The sequence below is a fragment of the Capricornis sumatraensis genome, chromosome 2, assembly GCF_032405125.1.
Source record: "Capricornis sumatraensis isolate serow.1 chromosome 2, serow.2, whole genome shotgun sequence".
Taxonomy (NCBI): domain Eukaryota; kingdom Metazoa; phylum Chordata; class Mammalia; order Artiodactyla; family Bovidae; genus Capricornis; species Capricornis sumatraensis.
Genome location: NC_091070.1, coordinates 158,595,160 through 158,611,290, shown reverse-complemented (window position 1 = coordinate 158,611,290; position 16,131 = coordinate 158,595,160). Strand labels below are relative to the sequence as shown.

The window sequence follows — 16,131 nt, the reverse complement described above, 5'->3', positions numbered from 1 at the left end:
CAGGGAATTTTCCCGACCCAGAGATCGAACCCAGGTCTCCCGCATTGCAGGCAGACGCTTTACCGTCTGAGCCATGGGGAAGCCCCCATAGTTCTAAAAAGAAACTGATTATTTAAGCAAAAGTCCCCACTTGTAGGCAAGGCCTTTGTCTCCCTATTGAAATTGGTTAAGTACCTATTTAATTAATTCAGTGAACATTCGCTGGGGCTTCCCCAGTGGCTTAGCGGTAAAGCATCCACTGCAACACAGGGGATGCGGGCTCTATCCCTGGGCTGGGAAGATCCTCTGGAGAAGGAAATGCAACCCACTCCAGTATTCTTGCCTGGAAAATCCCATGGACAGAGGAGACTGGTGGACTACAGTGGACTTTGCTATCTATTGACAAAATAACAGCAACATTCATTGACTATGAGGTATCAGGGACTTTGTTATACATTGAAGATGCAAAATTAAAGCTCTTGTTCCCAAGGCAGGTAAAGCAGAGTGAGGGATATGAACCACTCACTTAAAATGTGCTATCTGGAAGTACAGAGAAGAACATACTTGTGAATCAAAGAAAAGATATTTATTTCTTACAGAGCTGCTTGTTTTTCAGTGTGTGAGATGTTTTAAATTATAATTGATTCAGCTGTAATGGTCTGCCAGGATAGTTAGAAATTTGCCCTTGCAAATCATGCCATTATTCTCATACTATCCTAAAATTATCTTAAGAAGAAAAATGTGGAAGAGAGTGACCTAGTTCAGAAATTTAAAAAAAAGAAGCATATTGCCATTACCAGACTATTTTTCAGAAGTCAGAAGTTCTCAGAAACAAGATAACTTCACCAAAATGGGATGTTAAGTTACTAAAATCTGAAGATAGTTGTGCTAAAAAGTCAATTTGACAATAATAGCAAGATAAAAAATTTCAAAAGATGTTACATACTCTGAAAATGAGCTTAAATGTTTTAAGAAAAGATAGTGTATGTGGTAACAGAGAAAAAGGGCTTTTCTGTAAGAAATAGAAATCCCATTTTGCTAGAATTTGATGAAAGGGAACTATATTAATCAAGGGTTATACCTCCAGGTTCAAAAGCTATTTTACTTGCTTCAAAAAGTCACTAATGTAAATTCCTCCTAAAGGTAAGAAAATGGGATAGTTGGTGAACTGGGTTTACTTGAAGTAAATACAATTTCTGGAACATATGATCCCTATAATAAAATTTTCCCCATAATAAAATTAATGGGAAAAACTCTCTAAATCAAATGCAAGACATCTGAGTGGACAGAGTTAAAGGCAATCCATTGACTAAATTTCCATGAATTAGGTTTCTACCACAGGCCAGGAAGGGCACTCAGAACAGAAATTAAGTTCCATTACAAAGAACATAAAGTTATACTTTTAGTGTACCTGAGTTTATGACTTAAGGTTCAGATATGCTATACATATATATAAGTGCTTTATTCCAAACATTCCAATAACAAAATAAAAACAAAGACATTCATGTACCAGCACAAATCAATTATGTTTTGGGGTAACTATTATGTTGGGAATTATTTCAGAACAGGTAAATATTGTACTCTAAAACCTACATATATGGGTCTATCATTATGAAAATTAGATCATTGTGAATATTAGTTATTAATACTTGGATAGGTATGAGGAAGTAGCTCCCAACAGAATAACACTAAAGGAAAATTATGGCTGTGCAGATTATTATTATTTGTTTTGTGTGCAGATTATTTTTAAAGAATACTTTTGTCACTTTTAATGGTAAAATTGTGGCAGAAACCTACCTACTGAACATAAAGTGTATTAAAAATAACAAAATAGTCTCTGCTGTTTTTAGATGCTCAATTCACGGACAATTTCCTTATGACAATTATTGTCATCATAACTAAAATGAAGTATGTCAGTTAGAGAAACCACAGACTTCCAATGGAGGTTTAAAATACATAAATGTCAACAAAGTGTAAAAGACTGATATTTTTTTGAATTTGTGCATTAAAAAGCCTTGAATTTGGAATTGCTAGGTATTCTTATAACTAAATTAAGAGCCAAATATTACTAAATATTAATCCTACACAGAGGTGGTCTGTTCAGTAGGAAATTAAAGACTGGGCCAAAGACAAAGAAAAAACAGAAGGTGTTAGCAGGTGATTAATTGAGTTGGTGTCATAAAAAGGGAGAGAAATGTCACTCTTCCACCAATGCCCAAAATTCAAACATAATAAAGCTAGAAGCATTCTACACTCTTTTCAAACAACTTACTCATATTATTTTATTTAAATTTAAGTATCTCATAAATCAAACAGACTTTCCTGTTCCCATAATAGGAAAGGTGAATGAATTCATATATAGTCTTTAGAGTATATGCAGAATTGTGCTCTTTTGTCTGCTTAGCTTTGAAAAATAGAATGACCCTCCTGAAATCAGATCCATTTGAAACCACTTTCAATTCATTGGAATTGCACCACTTTACACACTACGAAAGTAGGTAATCTAATTCTTTAGATAACAGAAAATTTTAAATGCGCCATTACTATACAAACACTCATTTGTTGTTTATTTAAATGAAGCTGAAAATTAGTCATCTGAATACTTTGCTAGTTCTAACTTTTTTAGAGAGGGTAGCTTTAAAATACAAACATAGAACTAGAGAGGTAAGACTCATACTCTTTTTAACCAAGAAATTTCAACCCACTAAAATCTGGAATTTTGTTTTGGGAAGAAAATAAAATTTTGGCTTGAGTCTCTGTATTTGAAAGCCATTATGGGACAGTTCACTACATCTGCATTATGAAAGTCTCTAAAAATGTAGTGGTTTGCAATTGGTTTTCACTTGACTTGCTCCAGTTTTTTTCAATAGTTGTCCACAGTTTCATATCTGAGAGACTAATAAATGAATCAGTTGGTTAAGTAAAATTAATATTTAATTTAATCTATAAAAGAAGGCATCTGTGTAATAATGGGAGTCAAGAAATAAAGTTTCTAATGTTGGTTTTGTTGTAACCAGTTTTTTGATCTTAGTAACTCATAATCTCTTTGGGACCTGAACTACTTCATTTGAAAGATGAGAGGGCTGTCCAGATGATTTTAAAGGGCCCTTTCCAAATCTAAAAAACACATTTAAAGCTTTATAGAAATAAGATGACGGCTATTCCACAGTATCCATCTGGCTATTCAAAGTGACCCTAGTGAGTAACACAGTCAGTGATATTCTGGTAACAACCGTTCCTATCTGAAATTGTATAAAGGTTTTTAGTGTAACCTCGGAATGTATGCCAGCATCGCCCATAGTGGGAAAAGAACTAGTTCTCATGGATTATACAGAATTTAAACCATGGATCCTCAGCACTTTTCAGTTCTAATACCTGGGAACAGCTGACTATATAGGCTGGAGGTGCAGTGATCTAGTAAGAATATTTTATTTTCATTGGTATAATTGTAACAGATATGAAGAAACAGCAAAAAAAACACAAATTCTTCTTTCTGAGATATGTCAAAAAGCAAAACGAAAACACCAAGAAAATGAAAGCACTGAAAAGGATTCAAAATTTTAGGATCAAACCTTGGGAGAGCATTTCATCCTTAGCCATTTAAAACAAGCATAAGTAAGTCACATGAAAGCATTAGTAGTGTTCTAGGTTCACAGATTTTTCCACTGCTTTTTTCAATTTGGGTATTACAAATTCTAAGTGCATGAGACAGCTGTATTCTTTCTCCGCATTTTTTAAATAAGGCTGAATGAAAAATTGGGTAGCAATGAACTGATGCTACAAATTACAGATCCAGTTGTTACTTAAGGTTGTGTGTGTGTGCTCAGTTGCTCAGTGGTGTCCAGCTCTTATGACTCCATGAACTGGAACGAGCCAGGCTGCTCTGTCCATGGGATTTTCTAGGCAAGAATACTGGAATGGGTTGCCATTTCCTTCTCCATATGTTAGGTTGAAGCAACATCTATTCTGATACAGGGAAGGAGATGGCTAAATTCAGTAATAATATATTTTTAGTTTGTTGATAACAAATAATTGACTTTTGCTATGGGAAAAAACATCTTTTAAGCCAATTTTGACTCTGTGTCATATAATCCAAAGATTTATACCCCTACTTTACTACAGCAACTATATAAGCATGACTGCTAAATTTTCTCTTGGCAATACTGGTTTTAAGGCTAGTTGTTATTTCTACCTGAAACCCCAAAGAAGGACAATTAGTTTGGGATAAGTCTAGGCAATTTTCTAAAAGCCAGAGTAGTCTGCTGGTAAAGGGAAATTTGGAGGGCAGTCAAAACACATAAATTAATCAATAATGATGCTTTAGCACAACCCACTCCAGTGTTCTTGCCTGGAGAATCCCAGGGACGGGGGAGCCTGGTGGCCTGCCATCTCTGGGATCGCACAGAGTCGGACACTACTGAAGCTACTTAGCAGCAGCAGCAGCAGCACAATTATTGACAAACACATTGTTTAGAGACCCATGGTGATTCTTGTTCTGAAAGGGTGAATGATCATTTAAGTTATAATGAACAGCAACTCCCTGTGTCTTTGCTTTCTCAAACCAGCAATACATTTCAAATTGTCTTAAATGATTTCAACTTACTTCAGATCCTCTCTCTCCTTTTAGTCCTTGTTCACCCTGGTCACCTGGCTCACCCTTTAACAGGAATCAAAACAGAAATCACATATAAAGCAGAGACCAAATAAGATGTGTTAACATTAATGTTTTTAAAGGCCAGCATTACAAAGAATGCTTTCAAAACATACTGGGGGCCCTTGCTGTCCAGTGGCACCTCTTGGTCCTGGTATACCCACATGGCCCTATGAAGAGAAAAGGATATATTATTAGAATACACAAAGAGGATAGAGTAGTATCACTTAAGGTGGACGTGAAGTCGCTCAGTCATGTCTGACTCTTTGCAACGCCATGGACTGTAAACCCGCTACACTGCTCTGTCCGTGGGATTTTCCAGGCAAGAATACTGGAGTGGGTTGCCATTTCCTTCTCCAAGTATCACTTAAAGTGGTAGCAGAATGTTGCAAATTTCAATTTAAACATTATAGAGATAATGATTCTCTCTTAGAAACAGTATAGAACATAACAGCCACTTGCATATAATGATGACTGAGAAAGAGTATAGAGGTTTTTTCCATATGGGTTAATATAGGTCTGCCAAAAGATGTCTTTGCCCTAATCCTCAAAACCTGTGAATGTGATCTTATTTGGAGAAAAGGGTCTTTGCAGATATCATCAAGTTAAGTATTTTAGAAGAAAATTATCCTGGACTCTTTGTGACCCTCTGGATTGTAGCCCTCCAGGCCCTTCTGTCCATGGGATTATCCACGCAAGAATCCTGGAGTGGGTTGCCATTTCCTCCTCTAGGAGATCTTCCCAACCCAGGGATCAAACCTGTGTCTCTCATGTCTCCTGCATTAGCAGGTGGGTTCTTTACTGTAGCACCACCTGGGAAGTTCTCTGGATTATCCAGGTGGGCCCCAAATCCACTGACAGGTTTCCTTGTAAGACACACAGAGAAAGAGAAGGATACAAAGGTCATGTGAAGATGAGCAGAGGATGGAGTAATGCAGCCACAAGGGATGTTGTTAGCTACCAGAAGCTGGAAGAAGCAAGAAAGGCTCTTTCCTAAAGCCAGTGATGGGAGCCCAGCCCTGTTCATATCTTGCTTTTGGATTTCTGGCTTCCAGGATCACGAGAGAATAAATTTCTGTTGTCTTAAGCCACCTGGTTTGCGGTAATTTGTTACGGCAGGCTCAGGAAACTAACATAGTAAATAACTAGTGAATAAAGAGTTTGAAAGCAAATGCCTTTTTTCAATCTTTTTTCCAGTGTCCTATGGTCTCCACTTTTACAAATGAAGGTCACAGCCATTTAGATAGTAAATTTACTGAGTTGAAGACTGGTAGTCGTTACTGCATATGCCAAGACATCAAGTGACTCTGACTCTAGCAATCTATCATCAGCCCAGTTCTCCTAGAAAGGAATGCTGACCTACCACATATTTCAAGTGTGCAAACAGAAACTAACAACAACCTAGGGGCATGTCAGGTAACAGTTATGCAGAAAGAATTCCACCTGTAATCTCTTTTATCCCCTTCCCCACTGTCCACTTCAGATTCCTTTCTTCCTGTATATTACAGAAAGGATGCCATAGGAAGGACAGTTATCAGGCTCATCTCCTTTCTGGGCTAGGAGAAGAAGGGATTACTTAAGGCTAATGATTTATTCTCCTGCAAGATCATTTGAAGTCTTTTTTGTTTGCATTCTGCAGCATAAATGTTTATGGTTTTAAGATTCAACTTCCTGATAAAGTAAACAAATCCTGTTTAAGGGAGAGAACAGTTGCAAGAGATAAAGGCTAATTTGGAAAGCTTTCTATAAATAGCACACAGTCATAACTAAAGAGAAAAGGATGACTACCAACAAACAACATGACTCTTACCAACAAAACATGACCAGGATCAGCAAGTAACAGAATCAGGTCAACCATGAGGGAGCTTCATTCATGTAAAAAGCCAGCTCAAGAGAGAGGCAACTGGTGAAAAGTTGGGGTTACAAAGTGAACTAAGTGAGAGTAACCATACTGAGTCAACTACAAAACTCCAAACCATCATGGTCTATTACGGTTTTGTCACCGTTCTAGCTGCAGTTTTACAGAGACCTTTTCAGAATGATCATAGAAGAGCCAACTGCCTCTTATAGGTTTGTGATGTTTGGATGCAAACCCTAGGAAAAACAAACTTGTTTACTAGGAGCTCCACTATAGATCCTTTGGCTCTTTCCATCCCAATAAAAACTGACAAATTATTTTCTACAATGGTGAGAATTAAATATGCTGCAGTAAATATTATTATGAAGTTATGTGGGCAAGATTACAGGAAGTGATTGATTTTTTTTCTGGTGATGTTAGTAGTGGGAGGGGTTGGATGATCAAAGGGAGCCTGGAGAGGACTTTATATGCAGAGTGATGATTATATATGATGATGATTACAAAATCATAAGTGATGATTTTATATTGGAAGCTGAAGTTTAAAGGATGAGTTTTCCAGGTGGTAAAGAAAAAGGAAGGCATTCTGCAGAGGAATAGCATAGGAGAATGAATGGAGATTCATCTAACACAACATGTTAAGTGGAGAATGGATTTCAAAGGGCTATGACTGTTGATAGTGAGTCTAGTTAGTGAGCTATTAAAAGAATTCAGGCAAAAAATGATGAAACCCTCAAGTAGGGCAAAGTGGATAGACTCCAGAGATACATAAAAGGTTAAAAGAAGTGGCCCATTGAAGTTGAGAGATGAGAGGATAGAGAAAGGGGAGAATGAGAAGGGAGAGGTGAGAGAAAAGAGAAAGAAAGAGAGACAGAGAGCGAAAAAGAGAGAGAGATAGAAAGAGGGAGGATTAGTTTACTAGACACCTGGATGTCTGCTGGTACTATTCACTGAATTAAAGACATAAAAAGAGGAGGGTCAGATTTGGACTGGGACATGCTGAGTCTGAGGCACCTGTGATGATGTCTAGTAGCTATTTGGATGTGTATATCTAATGCTAAGGACTGAAGGCCAAGTGAAGATAGGATTAGTAGTTATTTTATTGTATGCAAAAAATGCTATGGCCTTTGCCTAACCAAAGTAAAAAGGAGTTTAAGGTAGAGCATACTTTATTCAACTTATTTCTAGGGCTTTGTCCCATATAAGTTTAGGTTGACTTAATCTTAGGTATTTATGTGTTTCTGCTCACACTTTAAAAAAGTGAATATTAACAGTATAGTGTTCTTATTCATAACATGTCCTCCGGCTCTCTATCAAGCCTCAAATTTGTCTTGACATACATGATGTGTAGTTTTCTGGATGGCAAATATTTTACTATATCCGCTTTTATACTGACTAAATAGTCTTGTTTTTAATATGTGATGTCCAGGGAGTCAAAGACTGTGTGTTGAGTGCTCCATGTTACATTCAAGGCTCCTTCCTGGTCCATGGAAGACACTAAAATAAATGCTGAATGAGAAGAGATTTAATTATATGTAACACATACACCCACTCCAGTGTTCTTGCCTGGAGAATCCCAGGGACAGGGGAGCCTGGTGGGCTGCCATCTTTGGGGTCGCACAGAGTCACACATGACTGAAGCGACTTAGCAGCAGCAGCAGCAGCAGCACATAAAACATATCACATACAGCGATGACTAGTATATGTTTACTGATGATAATGAACAAGATACTCGACTTTTGTGATTCTCAGTTTCTTCAAAAGGAAAAAAAGAACAAAGGATGGTGATAAGGGTTTCAAAATGTCTTTCAGTTGTTCATAGCCAGATGAAAGCAAAGTATTCATTATCCATTCCATATTTTTTTCTCCAACAGGAAAATCTTTAAGAATATTTGTAAATATAAAAGTGTTTTTAAAAGCTTGGTGATTATTCAACCATAAAAAGGAATGAAGTACTGACATATTTTACAGCATGGATGAATCTTGAAAATACTGTGTAAAGTGAAAGAAGCCAGACACAAAAGGCTATATATTGTACGATCCCAATTATATGAAAGATACAGAATAGAGAATTTGGTAGAGGTAGAAAGCAGAGTATTGGTTTCCAGAGGTTGGGAGAAGTAGAATGACTGTTTAACAAGCACAGGGCTTCTTTTTTGGGGTGATGAAAATGTTCTAGGCAGTGTGTGATGATCGTACAATATTGCCAATATATTAAATGTCTCTAAATTGTATCATTTTAAAATGGCTAAAATGGTAAATTTTATGCTATGTGCATTTGAGCACAATTTTAGAAAGCTTATAATAATTCTGACCATCTGTTTACTAGAGTGAAATGGTCATGTCTACAATGCCCATATAGAAAAGCAATCATTTAAAAGTATCATGTAAGGGTATAACAGAATAATCTCACTCTGAATAAAGCATGGTTCCACTATTTGAATCGAACGTGTGCTTGGAAAAATGTGGCAGGGTACAAGTGTGGGTATTTCATGACTTAGAGATGTCTAAGCAATGAAGTTATTGTGACTGTCTGACACTAAAGGGCTTTTTCAAATAGATCCATCAACAAATGATAAAATGACTCTTAAAGCCTAAGAAACAAGATGGAATAAGACAAAGAAGAAAATGTATATCACATTTGGTGATAAAACATCCATGACTGAAGACTTTATCAGCACTATATGGACTAAAGGAGAACCAGATTCTACAGCCATCCTAGTGAAAAACTTTCCTCTGATGAAGGATTTCTGAAGAATGTAGGGACTATCCAGAAAAACAGGGGCAGGATTTTTCTTCTCCCGGACAGGTGAGGAAGAGATTCTTTCCCTTCTAACAGAATAATTAGCTGTTTGTTTGCCATGCTGATATAGCTACTGGTTGTAGTTCAGTTCGGCTCAGTTCAGTCACTCAGTTGTGTCCGACTGTTTGTGACACCATGAATTGCAGCACGCCAGGCCTCCCTGTCCATCACCAACTCCTGGAGTTCACCCAAACTCATGTCCATCGAGTCCGTGATGCCATCCAGCCATCTCATCCTCGGTCGTCCCCTTCTCCTCCTGCCCCCAATCCCTCCCAGCATCACAGTTTTTTCCAATGAGTCAACTCTTCACATGAGGTGGCCAAAGTACTGGAGTTTCAGCTTTAGCATCAGTCCTTCCAAAGAATACCCAGGACTGATCTCCTTCAGAATGGACTGGTTGGATCTCCTTGCAGTCCAAGGGACTCTCCAGAGTCTTCTCCAACACCACAGTTCAAATGCATCAATTCTTTGGCGCTCAGCCTTCTTCACAGTCCAACTCTCACATCCATACATGACCATAGCCTTGACTAGACGGACCTTAGTCGGCAAAGTAATGTCTCTGCTTTTCAATATGCTATCTAGGTTGGTCATAACTTTTCTTCCAAGGAGTAAGCGTCTTTTAATTTCATGGCTGCAGTCACCATCTGCAGTGATTCTGGAGCCCCCCAAAATAAAGTCTGACACTGTTTCCACTGTTTCCCCATCTATTTCTCATGAAGTGATGGGACCAGATGCCATGGTAGAAGTCAAAAGAAGACATTATAAGAACCCAATTTTCTGAAGAACGGGTAGAGAAGTTAGCACAGAAACAGTCAAAGAAGTTTAAGAAGCTTCTCAAATTATGCTGAAAGCCGTGAGTTGGCAAAGAAAAGTTAATTTCAAGTAAAGGAGAAGTGGGTGACAGAGGATGAGATGGTTGGATGGCATCGCTGACTCAATGGACATGAGTTTGAGCAAACTCTGGGAGGTAGTGAAGGACAGGGAAGCCCGGTGTGCTGCAGTCCACGGGGGTCTCAGAAAGTTGGACATGATTTATGACCAAACAACAAAATATTATATACTATTATGTACAGGGCTTAAAACAGACATTGAACAAGAAAGAAAGAAGTCATATTTAAATTGAGGAGCTAAAATATCTACACATTAAAAACAATTAGAAAAATGATAGTAGCAGAGGATTTTAAAATATTTGTATTGAATGACTTCTATAACCAATAAATACTATAGGACTAGATTAGAGGGAAAGCTTGCTGCTAGACAGTAGAAAAGGCGGTATGAATTAGATTATAAAGGGTAAACAGGATTTATGTAAGTAAAGATTATGTAATTTTGTGAGCAAGCAGACAATGTTGTGAGCAAAGGAAAAAGATAGGAGATATAGGGAGAGAGTTAACAAATGACCATTTTATTTAGTATATGACATTATAAACAGAAATGGAAGAGATATAGGGCAGGAATACAGAACATCCTCAACACAGATATGCTAATAAATAATGACACTGAATAAATTCTCTCCATAGTCTAATATAATTTGAGCAATACAGCTTGTCTCTGAAAATCCTTTTAAGAATAAAAGAGGATAAGAATTGACATAAGAATATAATGGTGTTTATCCATTTGACAAGTCTTTAATGAATTTCTACTATATAGTAGGAAATTTGTGTTCTAGAAATTGGGGATATAATGATGAAAAACATGACAGTCTTATTCTCATGGATATTATATTTTCTCAGGGGATGTAGACAATAAACAAAAAATGAATGTATAAAAAGGTGGTAAGATAATTTGGATAACATTAAATGTCATAAAATAAATAGAGTAATAAGATATAAAGTGGTGGATAGAAAGGGCAGTTAGAGAAGCCCTCTCAAAAGTAGCATTTCAGTTGAGATCTGAATGATGAGACAAAGGAGCAATGGACGGAGATGAAGATAATTTTAGAGAGAAGGAACAGAAAATACAAAGAGCTTCTAGGATCAAAAACGTGAGATATTCCTAATTATATCAATGATGCTTATTTTCATTTGCAACTGAGAAGAACCACAGAGAAAACTATTCAAATTTAGAAGAAAGGTGTGAAATTTATAGGAATTACCTTATATCCCTCTGCTCCAGGCTCTCCTCTCTCTCCTTGTTCTCCCATTGGACCCTAAAGAGACCATAGGCAGAAACAATCAATGTATCTAAGTATTTGAGAACACAGATGAAATAGTTAATGTGGAATATTTTTTATGAAAAATATGAAATCAAATGTACAATAATTTGTTTAGTTCCACTGTCAGACAGTAAAGAATCTGTCAGCAACGTGGGAGACCCAAGTTCAATCCCTGGGTTGGGAAGATCTCCTGGAGAAGGGAATGGCTCCTTGCCTGGAGAATTCCATGGACAGAGGAGCCTGGTGGGCTACAGTCCATGGGATCACAAAGAGTCAGACATGACTGAGTGACTAACATCTTTCACTTTCACCTTCAGATAATTTCAAAGGATTGAATTTCAACAACACCAAGAACACCATAAACACTGATTATTCAAAGACAATCTCATAATTATTCTGCTAGAAAAAATACTGACAAAATGAAGTCCAAGTAAACAATGTGAATTTTCAGGTGAGTAAAGTATGTTATAAAAGATATCAAAATAACTTGCATTTGTACTGAATATTAAAATGACTGAAAACAATTTAAGCAGGACCACTCAGCCATTAATTAAGTGATTAATGCACTTAACCAATTGCATTAATTAGAAAATATTATATTTAATCACCTTTTTAAAAGTATCTAACAGCTAATTTTACTTTATCATTCTTTATTAGAAATTATATTGTGTATTCTTTAATCTGAAAAATCTTAAATATTAAGATATAAATTGACCTAATAAGAAGTTACACTTACTCATTTTAATTCTTGAGGCAGAAACTAATAAACTTGTGAAAGTCACTCAGTCGTGTCTGACTCTTTGTGACCCCATGGACTATACAGTCCATGGAATTCTCCAGGCCAGAATACTAGAGTGGGTAGCTAGACCCTTCTCCACGGGATCTTCCCAACCCAGGGACTGAACCCAGCTCTCCCACATTGCAGGCGGATTCTTTACCAGCTGAGCCACAAGGGAAGCCCGAGAATACTGGAGTCGGTAGCCCACCCCTTCTCCAGTGGATCTTCCTCACTCAGGAATCGAACCGGGGTCTCCTGCATTGCAGGTGGGTTCTTTACCAACTGAGCTATCAGGGAATGCCTACTTTTAACTTTTTCTAAACATTTCTAATATAAAATCCTTTGATATGATAAGCAGTTCAAACTACCTATTCTAAAAGGCACTTGAAAACCAATTATCACATATCAGGACCAACTATCCCAAAAGAAACTCAAAAGAAATTCTCACCAGAACCATAAAATTTATTATGGATAACTAGCTTACTTCTGTGAATAAAGATATTTGACATAATGTAAAGACACAAATCTCTGACTTTGATTTAATTATTTAGAATATTCTTGGTTCAATTTTCACACCTGTCTCAAGTCTACTAATAAAATGACCATTATTATACTAGCTGTGTAATAAATTTATTATATTTCAGTGACATTCTTTGAACATGGAATAGGTGAATCTGGAGAAAAGGCACTACTCTATTCTTCTTGCCCATATTTTTCTTTGTACTTTTAAATTTCTGTATTGTTTCCGTATTTGTGTCTCTCAGAGGTTTAGAGACATTTAGAATGCATTTGATACAGGATTTTTAAAGATATCATTCTGTTTCTTAATGATTTACTCCTTAAATTTATATAAGGTATGGGGTAACTTGGATTCCTTTTTTTTCAATTGAGGTATAGTTTATTTACAATACTATGTAAGTTTTTAGGTGCACGACATAGTGATTCACAATTTTTAAAAGGTTGTACTTTATTTACTGTTAAAACGCTGACTATATTCCCTGTGTTGTACAATATATCCTTGTAGCTTATTTAATACACAGTAGTTTGTATCTTTTATCAACCAGGGGATCTTTGCAGAAACTAATACCTGTGAATACTGAAAGGTATCAGGTCAATAATGTTCAGGTAACAAAAGATGATTAAAGGTTTTCTGAGCATGGCCCCACCAATCAAACAAGACCCAGTTTCCCACTCAGTCACTCTCTCCCATCAGGAAGCTTCCATAAGCCTCTTATCCTTCTCCATCAGGGAGCAGACAGATTGAAAACCACAATCACAGAAAACTAACCAATCTGATCACATGTACCACAGCCTTTTCTAACTCGATGAAACCATGATCTATGTCATGTAGGGCCACCCAAGACGGATGGGTGATGGTGGAGAGTTCTGACAAAACGTGGCCCACTGGAGAAGGGAATGGCAAACCACTTCAGTATTCTTGCCTTGAGAACCCCATGAAAAGTATGAAAAGGCAAAAAGATAGGACACTGAAAGAAGAACTCCCCAGTCGGTAAGGGCCCAACATGCTACGGGACATGAGTGGAGAAAAAATTCCAGAAACAATGAGGAGATGGAGCCAAAGCAAAAACAACACCCAGTTGTGGATGTGACTGGTGATGGAAGTAAAGTCTGATGCTGTAAAGAGCAGTATTGCATAGGCATCTGGAACGTTACATTTATGAATCAAGGCAAATTGGAAGTGGTCAAACAGGAGATGGCAAAAGTGAATGTCGACATTTTAGAAACCAGCAAACTAAAATGGACTGGAATGGGTGAATTTAATTCAGATGACCATTGTATCTACTATTGTGGGCAAGAATACCTTAGAAGAAATGGAGTAGCCATCATAGTCAACAAAAGAATCCAAAATGCAGTATTTGGATGCTGTCTCAAAAATGACAGAATGATCTCTGTTCGTTTCCAAGGCAAACCATTCAGTATCACAGTAATCCAAGTCTATGCCCCGAAGAGTAATGCTGAAGAAGCTGAAGACTGAATGGTTCTATGAAGATCTACAAGACTTTCTAAAATAAACACCCCCAAAAGATGTCCTTTTCATTATAGGGCACTGGAATGCAAAAGTAAGAAGTCAAGAAATACCTGGAGTAACAGGCAAATTGGCATTGGAGTACAGAGTGAAGCAGGGCAAAGGCTAATAGAGTTTTTCCAGAAGAATGCACTGGTCATAGCAAACACCCTCTTCCAACAATACAAGAGAAGACTCTACAAATGGACATCACCAGATGGTCAATACTGAAGTCAGATTGATTATATTCTTTGCAGCCAAAGGTGGAGAAGCTCTATAGAGTCAGCAAAAACAAGACTGGGAGCTGACTGTGGCTCAGATCATGAACTCCTTACTGCCAAATTCAGACTTAAATTGAAGAAAGTAGGGAAAACCACTAGACCATTCAGATATGACCTAAATCAAATCCCTTATGATTATATAGTGGGAATGATGAATAGACTCAAGGGATTAGATCTGATAGACAGAGTACCTGAAGAACTATGGAAGGAGGTTCATGACATTGTACAGTAGGCAGTGATCAACACCATCCCCTAGAAAAGAAATATAAAAAGGCAAAATGATTGTCTGAGGAGGCCTTATAAATACCTGTGAAAAGAAGAGAAGCAAAAGGCAAAGGAGAAAAGGAAAGATATACCCATTTGAATGCAGAGTTCCAAAGAAGAGCAAGGAAAAATAAGAAAGCCTTGCTCAGTGACCAGCACAAAGAAAGAGAGAAAACAATAGAATGGGAAAGACTAGAGATCTCTTCCAGAAAATTAGAGATATCAAGAAAACTTTTCATGCAAAGATGGGCACAATAAAGGACAGAAATGTTATGGACCTAACAGAAGCAGAAGATATTAAGAAGAGGTTGCAAGAATATACAGAAGAACTATACAAAAAAATTTTCACAGCCCAGATAATCACAATGGTGTGATCACTCACCTAGAACCAGACATCCTGGAATGTGAAGTCAAATGGGCATTCGGAAGCATCACTGCAAATAAAGCTACTGGAGGTGATGGATATTCAGTTGAGCTATTTCAAATCCTAAAAGACGATGCTGTAAAAGTGCTATACTCAGTATGCCAGCAAGTTTGGAAAACTCAGCAGTGGCCACAGGGCTGGAAAAGGTCAGTTTTCATTCTAATCCCAAAGAAAGACATTGCCAAAGAATGTTCAAACTACTGCCCAATTGCACTTATCTCACATGCTAGCAAAGCAATGCTCAAAATTCTCCAAGCCAGGCTTCAACAGTAGATGAACTGTGAACTTGCAGATGTTCAAGCTGGATTTAGAAAAGGCAAAGGGACCAGAGGTCAAATTGCCAACATCCGTTGGATCATTGAAAAAGCAAGTGAGTTCCAGAAAAACATCTATTTCTGCTTTATTGTCTATGTCAAAGCCTTTGACTGTGTGGATCACAATAAACTGTGGAAAATTCTGAAAGAGATGGGAATACCAGACCACTTGACAGGCCTGCCTCATGAGAAATATGTATGCAGGTCAAGAAGCAACAGTTAGAACTGGACATGGAACAACAGACTGGTTCCAAATCCAGAAAGGATTATGTCAAGGCTATATATTGTCACCCTGCTTATTTAACTTATATGCAGAGTACATCATGAGAAATGCCGGACTGGATGAAGCACAAGCTGGAATCAAGACTGACAGGAGAAATATCAATAACCGCAGATTCACAGATGATACCACCCTTATGGCAGAAAGCAAAGAAGAACTAAAGAGCCTCTCAATGAAAGTGAAAGTGGAGAGTGAAAAAGTTGGCTTAAACTCAACATTCAGAGAATGAATGCCACCACTTCATGGCAAATAGATGGGGAAACAGTGGAAACAGTGTCAGACTTTATTTTGGGGGGCTCTAAAATCACTGCAGATGATTAC

The 16,131-nt window shown here is 37.4% G+C and overlaps 1 protein-coding gene across 1 annotated transcript in view; it reads right to left on the bottom strand.

Moving 5' to 3' along the window:
* COL24A1 (collagen type XXIV alpha 1 chain) overlaps nucleotides 1-16,131 on the bottom strand; it is a 378,135-nt gene that overhangs the window by 67,671 nt on the left and 294,333 nt on the right. Inside the window, exons 42-44 of the mRNA XM_068961180.1 lie at nucleotides 11,384-11,437; nucleotides 4,747-4,800; nucleotides 4,583-4,636 (exon numbers count right to left, since the gene is read on the bottom strand). Of these exons, the coding sequence (XP_068817281.1) occupies nucleotides 4,583-4,636; nucleotides 4,747-4,800; nucleotides 11,384-11,437 (162 nt within the window). The remainder of the gene's footprint in view (nucleotides 1-4,582; nucleotides 4,637-4,746; nucleotides 4,801-11,383; nucleotides 11,438-16,131) is intronic.